This window comes from Gymnodraco acuticeps, unplaced genomic scaffold (genome assembly GCF_902827175.1).
Source record: "Gymnodraco acuticeps unplaced genomic scaffold, fGymAcu1.1, whole genome shotgun sequence".
Classification (NCBI taxonomy): Eukaryota; Metazoa; Chordata; class Actinopteri; order Perciformes; family Bathydraconidae; genus Gymnodraco; species Gymnodraco acuticeps.
Window position 1 is genome coordinate 251,022 of NW_022990452.1, and position 9,114 is coordinate 260,135.

General features: G+C 42.8%; 1 protein-coding gene across 1 annotated transcript; it reads right to left on the bottom strand.

Moving 5' to 3' along the window:
• Positions 1–245: 245 nt before the first annotated feature.
• On the bottom strand, positions 246–4,351 carry LOC117552365 (histone H2A-beta, sperm-like). Its single transcript, XM_034225740.1, has 4 exons — positions 4,338–4,351; positions 3,207–3,327; positions 1,391–1,395; positions 246–480 (listed from the first exon to the last, which is right to left on the bottom strand). The coding sequence occupies exons 1-4, from the start codon at positions 4,349–4,351 to the stop codon at positions 246–248; spliced, it is 375 nt and encodes a 124-aa protein (XP_034081631.1).
• Between the last annotated feature and the right edge of the window lie 4,763 nt (positions 4,352–9,114).

The following is a 9,114-nucleotide window of genomic DNA, read 5'->3' on the forward strand; positions in this document are numbered from 1 at the left end:
AGGAAACGGAAAATGAAAGATTGACAATAAAGTTGATGTGATGGTTTATAGACTGCTTGGAAACCCAGATAAAAGCTTTGAGATTTCATAGTTTATAGAATATAATCACAAATAAGGAACATACACTTATCCTCTCTTCAACACTATATAATAGAGGCACATGTTTGATGAAGGAAAGCTCTCTGGATAGAAGTGTGTGGCTCTTAAAAGAGCCTTTGGTGTTTATTGAAGCGGGGTCAGGGTCTTCACTTCTTGGCGGTCTTCTTGAGCAGCAGCACAGCCTGGATGTTGGGCAGCACGCCTCCCTGAGCGATGGTCACTCCTCCCAGCAGCTTGTGCAGCTCCTCGTCGTTGCGGACGGCGAGCTGCAGGTGGCGGGGGATGATCCGGGTCTTCTTGTTGTCCCGGGCGGCGTTTCCAGCCAGCTCCAGGATCTCAGCGGTCAGGTACTCCAGCACAGCGGCCAGGTACACCGGGGCCCTTTCTCATTTAATCAAATCCCCCTCCTCGACTCCACGGTCCTCCGGTAGTGACCCGGAAATGAATTTTAGCGCGCCATGTTGAAGGACATCTCATTTCTCTAAATGCACTTCGAGGACATGGATGTATAATAAGAACTGGATACAGCGTGGGAGGCGGGGCCTCATTCATTCCTATGAGAGTTGCTCATTAGCGCATGATGATAAAATGGCCCAACTTTTGAGAGAGTGAAACGTCACAGATTACCCGGCATGCCTGAGAAGTACCCGTATGTGCACTCAAAGCGCATGCGCAACTTTAACCAAAATGCTCGTTCACATCAAGCACGTCAATTTGCGTACACGTAACACCGTGCGTTCATGACATCATGGTAATGTTCTGTTATTATGATGTATTTGATATTAACGAGGCGGCAGTTAGCAGCTAGCGGCTAGCTAGTAATTACGCTAATGTACACATCAATCGTTATGTACTTATATTACGCTGTAACAGGATCTTGTGATATCCAACAGAGCTTCATTTAGCATGAAATAATGATTGCACTATATATATATATATATATATATATATATATACAGTGCAATAACCTTGCTAGTGCAATACGAAGCTACAGGGACGTTAATAACGTCGGTAATATTAACTTTATTTAATACAACATTTACGGTACAAGATTTAATCATACAGCCCATGTATAGTATGATAATGAATTACAGCAAACATGTGCAATATATCCATTATTACAGCTCCGTGGGATGGCAGTGAGACGATATGGGTCCTTTCTTATTGTGCATCCATGGGTAAAGATAAACGCAACTCACATTGGTTTCTCAAACAGCATCTCTGTAAACTACGTGTATTCACTGAATTTCACTCTCTGCCTTTAACGGCTCGTTATACCTCCAGCCCCCACCCTCCCTGTGAGCACAGTGTGCTCTGATTGGTCGGGACCATGCTGAACACGTAACATGAACGTGCCGGTGGCGCGGTCCCGTGGGTTAGATGCGCGTTCATAATGCAGAGGGAAATAACTCTCAGAATAACGTTATTAGCACATTTTTACAACGTGAGGAACGAATGTTTTTAATAAGGGCTATACAAGTGTTCATACTGGGTAGTTTATTTAGTTTAAAAAAAATTATCCAACTATTTACAGACCACTCTTTCCCCATGTAAGTCAATGGGAAAAAGTGTTTCCGGGCCTGGCAACCAAACGGAAGTGTAGTACCGCCGTTTGGCCACCACGAATATTTTCATCTGAGTCCGGCGCACTTCCTGTGGGCTTGTTCGAGGATCGAGCGTCGATCGTCGAGGAGGCTCTCTGGAGGAGCTATAGTCGAGGATACACCGATGGGTCCTCCACGGCTCCTTCGTGGAAGCATTTCCGGGAACAGAGATGTTTCAAAGAGTTGTGACGCACGGCCGGACTTATCTCAGCCAATGAGCATTGCAAAACTGGCCCCGGTAATGGTACAAATCTCAACCTGTCGTTCAATGGACAGCTTCCCCCTCCCATCTATGTATATACTCGCATTTTAGACTCTGTTACTAACTGTATATCTGTAGACTTGGTATGTCTTAAATGTCCGGTTAGGATGTATTAGAACGAAATCTAAAATGAAAATTGTAAATAAGCAATCTGTATGTAAAAAACCACCTGTATGTAAATTGTAAATAAGCCATCTGTATGTCAAATATGTCTTATATGTCTTAAATTATATGATGAATTGGAAATGGGGGACCCTGATGTAAACAAGACGAAAGTCTTTCTCTGGTCTGCATCCCCTTAACAATTGTATGTTTTGAGCTGTACGCTACTGTACCCAATATACAAGCTGTTAATAAACTTTTCAATCAATCAATCAATCAATGACAGCTCTGCATGCATCCCCTGGATATTATTTTATTAACAGCTGTGAGGTCCGTGCAGAAAGCAGAGCAGTGTGTAAAATATATATCACTCAGTATAACAGGCCTACATTACTCTCTGTATTTGCTGTAGTTTAGTAGATATCTACAAACAAAGAGTCGATATTTTTCTAAAACCATTTAGTGCTTCACATAATAAAATACACAACGGCTGTAGCCTGTTAGCTGTAGGTGCGTGTGGTAGAGTGTGTATGTGTGTGTGTGTGTGTGGTACAGTGTGTAGGTGTGTGTGTTGTACAGTGCGTAGATGCAGCGGACAGACAGGTCTCAGTTGGTTTGGTGTCCTCTGCTTACTTTTAATACTTGTAAATACAACTTTTGGCCCGTAATTTATTTCCCTCATTGTAGCGACCAGAGAGAGGGGGGGGGATATCCAGTCTCTGATAGTGTTACGTTATTACGAGAGTGCTCTGTTTGATTCTGAAATTGTATATATGTATATAAATATATGTGTGTATATATGTTTGTGTGTGTGTATGTGTGTCCCCGCATCTGTAGCCTGTTATTGTCTCATTACACCGCACTGTGAATGAATTAAAAGTAAATATATAAGTCATCATGAACACATCTGTCCATCAGACAGAGGGCTGCTGTGCCTCCTGTCATCATTAATGGACGTCTCTTTAAAATGACCGCTCAGAGGAGAGGAGTTCTCATTTCTCTAACCGCCTGCTGCTTCCCCTCCTCTCTCCTCGGCTCCTCGACTCCTCCATTCGCATCTCCTGTGAGCGGGACTAAGTCTCTAGGATAGGAGTCGAGGAGGGGAGTTAGAGAAATGAGAAAGGGCCCGGGGCTCCAGCACCGACGCGGTGGGCGTAGTTACCCTTCCTCAGATGCTTGTGGACACGGCCGACGGGGAACTGGAGCCCGGCCCGGGAGGAGCGGGTCTTAGCCTTGGCTCGGGCCTTTCCTCCGGTCTTCCTTTTTTTTTTTTTTTAATGACAATTTTATTTTACAGATTTTTATACAAAATAAAATCAACTCTTGAATTATTTCGTATTTCAACAAAAAATAAACTACCAAGCAGCATAGCCAATACTGCTATTAAAAATAGCTCCAACTTTATCAGCTTCAATACTAAGGTGATGAACAAATTGAAAAATACATAATTATAACAAATATAATTTATTAATAAATGAATACTTTTACATTTGTAGATGTTGACACTGCAAAAAGTATAATAATTTGTAATATTTGTATTCTTTCTATATCCCTAATAATCTTCAAAACGCTTTCTGGTTCTTTGAAGGCTCTATCCAGACTATCTTCTGGTTATTGTCTGCATCAATCCCTATTATGTCCTTGGGCAAGACACTTCACCTGAACTTGCTCCTGTGGGTATTGTCCACAGTATCTGACCATTGCATGTATCATATATGTGTAATGTGTGTATATGTAAAGCGCTTTGAGTCATTGATAAAGCGCTATAATAAATGTAAGGAATTATTATTATTATTATCTCTTACAACAACAAAAGACAACATCTTGTACATAACCGCAAGACTGTAACCTCTTCACATTCTGTTGAGATTGTGAGTCAATTACTAGCCATGTCTCACACATTGCTGTTTTGAATCATTACTATGTGGATGACAGTTGAACTGGATGATGTAACATGTATGCCATCTGCTGGAAAGAAGACGTATCGCTCTGTTGGCGTCGTTTGGACAACAAAAGCAGAGTGAAGCTCTCATTTCATAGACAACCTTTGAGTACAGACACCGTCCTGCAGAGAGCACACAGCCCAACAGCACGTTGTTGGTCTAGCGTAATTTTACAAAACGTTTGCATTAAGACACTAAGACTAGCTGGTCCATTGTAAAGGTCAGTCCACCTTAAATGAGCAGTGGTTCATCAACAGTCAGTGGTTAACGTATACATCAGAATGACAAAAACATGAAACATATTGTCCACAGACAGATTTCTCTCACGTGTGAACTGTCATAAGACTTATTCATTGTCCTCTCCATCGGCTTCTGTTTCCATGTGTTCAGCTGAGCTGCTGATTGGAGGCTCTGCCTCTCCGTTATTTTCATTAAGCCGTGAGGACTGAGGACCAACACACTTGTGCCTTTTGAAATGACCACGCCATCTAAATCTTTTGTCACAAACATTGCAGCTGTATATTTTCTCTCCTGTGTGGATTCTCATGTGATCCTTTACATTTCCACTCTGTGAAAAAGCTTTCTCACAAACTAAGCATTTGAATGCTTTCTCTCCTGTGTGGACTCTCATGTGTTTCTTTAAATTTCCACTATGTGAAAAAGCTTTCTCACAAACTGAGCATTTGAATGCTTTCTCTCCTGTGTGGATTCTCATGTGATCCTTTAAATTTCCACTCTGTGAAAAAGCTTTCTCACAAACTAAGCATTTGAATGCTTTCTCTCCTGTGTGGATTCTCATGTGATCCTTTAAATTTCCACTCTGTGAAAAAGCTTTCTCACAAACTGAGCATTTGAATGCTTTCTCTCCTGTGTGGACTCTCATGTGTTCCTTTAAATTTCCACTCTGTGAAAAAGCTTTCTCACAAACTAAGCATTTGAATGCCTTCTCTCCTGTGTGGACTCTCATGTGTGTCTTTAAACTTCCACTCTGTGAAAAAGCTTTTTCACAGACTGAGCATTTGAATACTCCCTCTCCTGTGTGGATTCTCATGTGTTCCTTTAAATGTATATTCTGTGAAAAAGCTTTCTTACAGACTGAGCATTTGAATGCTTTCTCTCCTGTGTGGATTCTCATGTGTTCCTTTAAATTTCCATTCTGTGAAAAAGCTTTCTCACAAACTGAGCATTTGAATGCTCTCTCTCCTGTGTGGATTCTCATGTGTTCCTTTACAGTTTTCTTCTGTGAAAAAGCTTTCTCACAAACTGAGCATTTGAATGCTTTCTCTCCTGTGTGGATTCTCATGTGTGTCTTTAAACTTCCACTCTGTGAAAAAGCTTTCTCACAGACTGAGCAGCTGTGTGCTCCCTCTCCTGTGTGGATTATCATGTGTTCCTTTAAATGTATATTCTGTGAAAAAGCTTTCTTACAGACTGAGCAGCGAAAGGGTTTCTCTCCTGTGTGGACTCTCATGTGTTTCTTTAAATTTCCACTCCGTGAAAAAGCTTTCTCACAGACTGAGCAGCGAAAGGGTTTCTCTCCTGTGTGGACTCTCATGTGTTGATCTAGTTGTTGTCTATATCTAAAAGCTTTCTGACAGACTGAGCAGCTGAATGGGTTCTTTCCAGCACTACGTCGGGGATCACTGACAGATTCTTGTCTATTTTTCAGTGAGTTTGAGCCTGAGGCAGGTTCTCTGGTCTCCTTCCAATCAGCACTGTCTTCAGTGTCAGGTTCAGAAGAGTCTTCAGTGTCTTCAGAAGAGTCTCCAGTGTGGTCCTCAGTCTTTGGTTGTAAACTGCTCTCTGGATCTGAGTTGCTGGCTGGTTCTGGTCCTCCACAGTCCTCTCCATCAGCTTCTGTTTCCATGTGTTCAGTTTGTCTTTGATGAGGCTGAGAGGACAGAGGTGTCTCTTCATCATCTTCACTCTTCACAGGGTCAGGAGTGAAAGTGGACTTGGTGATATCAGCCTCCTCCAGCTCCTGAAATTGCTCTCCCTCCTGTTCCTGCTTAATGTGTGGGGGGGGCTCTGGGTCCTCCTGGTCAGGGAGAGGCTCTTCTTTAACCACCACCAGCTGCTGGACATCTGCTCTGTGTATCGGAAGCTGAGGCTGTAAAACAGCGTCCAGTAGTTTCTGGAGTCTCTCGTTCTCCTCTTTAGAAAGAAACAGCTCCTCCTCGAGCTCTGCTATTGTTTGTTCAAACAGAGCAAATATCTCTTCATTAGCAGCAGTGAGTCGCTGCTTCTTCAACGACAGCAGCATCTGGACTTTACTCATGTTTCCTAGATCACCTTTCCCTGCAGACTCCGTTAAACACGCCGTTTCTCTCTCCGTCAAACTCTCAATCTGACTAGTGTTGCTAACGTGTTTCCAGCTAGCATGCTAAGCTAGCTCCTATAGTCCGAGGTAAACGCTCCAGAAAAAAGAGCACAGAGTCCATTCAGAGGTTTATCCAGACACACAGATGATGGATCAGTAGAACTGGAGCTCACACACACTTTCTCAGGAACACACAGAGAGAGAACCGTAGCGACGAGACGCCGCATGCAGGGCTCGAGTTATGTGTGAGCTCCGGTCTTGCCTCTTCCTGATATATTTGATTTCTCTGGTTTTTGCAGAGGAAAACAAGACACTTCTTTGGTGTTTTAGAGCATCGTCTGCTGCGCTTTTCAGTCTGTGGGACAGAAAACAGAGTTTGAGTTAGTTAACAGAGACTTTGAAAACCCAAAACCTTTTACACCTTACTATTCTCTGTTCTTTCAAGGGCAGGGTATAGAGGATATAAAAGAGTAAATAGTATATGCCACATAAAAGGGGTATACATCATGTAAGAGTTGGAAATATTAATATTAATTTAAGAACCACCCTTGGATGATGGTATGGTAGACTAAAAGCATTTGGAATCCAAACTACAACATATAATGAGTACCCTGTATCAAGATTGATGCAAAACAAGTGAAATATGACATTTTTAGATAGATTTAGCACAAAAAAACCACCTCCGGGGTCATTTGGGTGTATTTTCCTTATCTCTGGCCCCCCTTCTTCGATTTTGACATGTGACATCTCTTTCTGACCGTTAGAGCCAATATAATCGAAGGGAAATCTCCCCGCACACACTCATGTTAAAAAAAAGATGGCGCTTCGTATACCAGTTTTGCTCCAGAGTGAAGCTGTCTCTAGCTCTGACATTTCAAAACGGAAAAGCTGATTTATTGCTCATGGATTATCAGAAATCATTTCAAAGGGACACAGACACATTGGATTAACCTATGGATTAACTTCAGCATCGTTTTATCGTTTTAATGCCATTGAAGACCACTTTTGACCAGACTACCACACAGGCAGTGGCGACGGGTCATTAGGGGCAGGTGGGGCACAGCCCCACCAAGTGTCAGCAGAAAGTATTACAAATAATGATTACAATTTTTTTAATATATATATAAAATATATTTTAAGATCAGGTTTAATCATCTGATTCGTCTGTACATTGCTGTTTTAGTCTGTGTTCTTCTAATTAGTGTCTACAGTGCTGTTTTGAGCTGTTTAGAGCCATGTGGGACAAAACCCGATCCTGCCCCTCCCTCTCACTGTCTAAGTGAACGGTGACTGTAAAAACTACACTGCGCATGCTCAGAATATTTTTCTATTTAATGTGTGTGGCAAAAAAATAATGACCATAGGGGCATTGAGCTGCCATCCCCACCATACGTCATCTCACATAATTCAGAATTGATTGGCTGTACGTACGTCACGTGTGCAGTGCTGCGAAACGTCACGTGTAGTTTGAAGAGGAGACGAGAGAGCAGCATATAGCTAACATCACCAGCGATTAAAAGAAGTAAAAAAACTGAAAGAAAATGAATGAAGTTGACCATTTACTGGAGCACACATTTGAGACACTTAGTCTCGGAGAGAAACTGGAGGTAAAGCGCCTCGGTGCCCACCATCCACCGGATTTCCAAATGGTCCAGACTGCGGGCAAAGTTAAACGTGGGTTTAACGCTGAGTGGTTTGCTAAAAAGAAATGGCTAACGGCGAGCATCCAGAAGAATTCCCTCTTTTGCTTTCCTTGCCTGCTTTTTGGTGAAGATCAAGGTACTTGGTCGAGGACAGGTTACAAGGACTTAAAGCATCTTTCGGAGAGGACAATGAAGCATGAGAGCAGCAACAGTCATTTGGAAAATGCCGTAAAATTGGGATTACTTGGAAGGGTGAATGTTGCAGCTCAGATTGACAGCGCCTACAGACGCGGCATTGATGATCATAATAGGAAGGTGGAAGAAAACAGGTACGTGCTTGGTCGGATCATCACCTGTATTAAACTGTGTGGGAAATGTGAGACAGCATTGCGGGGCCACAACAAGTCGGCGGACTCTCTGAATCCAGGGATATTCAGGTCCATTTTCGAGACAATGTGTGAGGGCGATTCCAGGCTTCGACGGCACTACTGTGAGATGGAACTTTAAAAGCAGAACTGTGGACGCAGTTTGGGAGACCCGAGAAGCACTGCTTGTATAAGCTAAAATCCAATCATCCAAAATGGTCGCAGCGTGAGTAAGCGCATATCAAGCTCGTCTGGTTGTTGCTGTTAAATTAGCTCTTTAAAGCTCATATCATTGATCCACATGATCTGAACCCATGAACATTAGTATAACATAGTAAAGCGGCTCACTACGGTCTCTGGATTATTGTATTTTTTGCATTTGCAACTAGTGAGGGAAACATGTCTCTGCAACCTTTGTGGGACGCGACTCAGCAAATCAAGACCGACATGCTGACTCACATTGACTCAAAAATGGATACCATTCAAAGTAGCTTGAGCAGGATACACAATTCCCTGTCTAGATTGGGAGACCAGGTCAATTTGTTAGAGCAGCGTGTCGAGGCCAATGAGGACAATGTACACGAGTGTGTCGCTCGAGTCAAGCAGCTTGAGAAAGACAACTCCTTCCTAATGTCTAAAGTTGATGACTTGGAGAACCGGAGCCGACGTTCTAACCTTCGCTTCGTAGGAATCCAGGAGTCCGCTGAAGGCAGTGACATTATCGGCTTCATGTCTCGGCTCATCCCGCAGCTCCTGGGGCCAGATGCCTTCCCTGC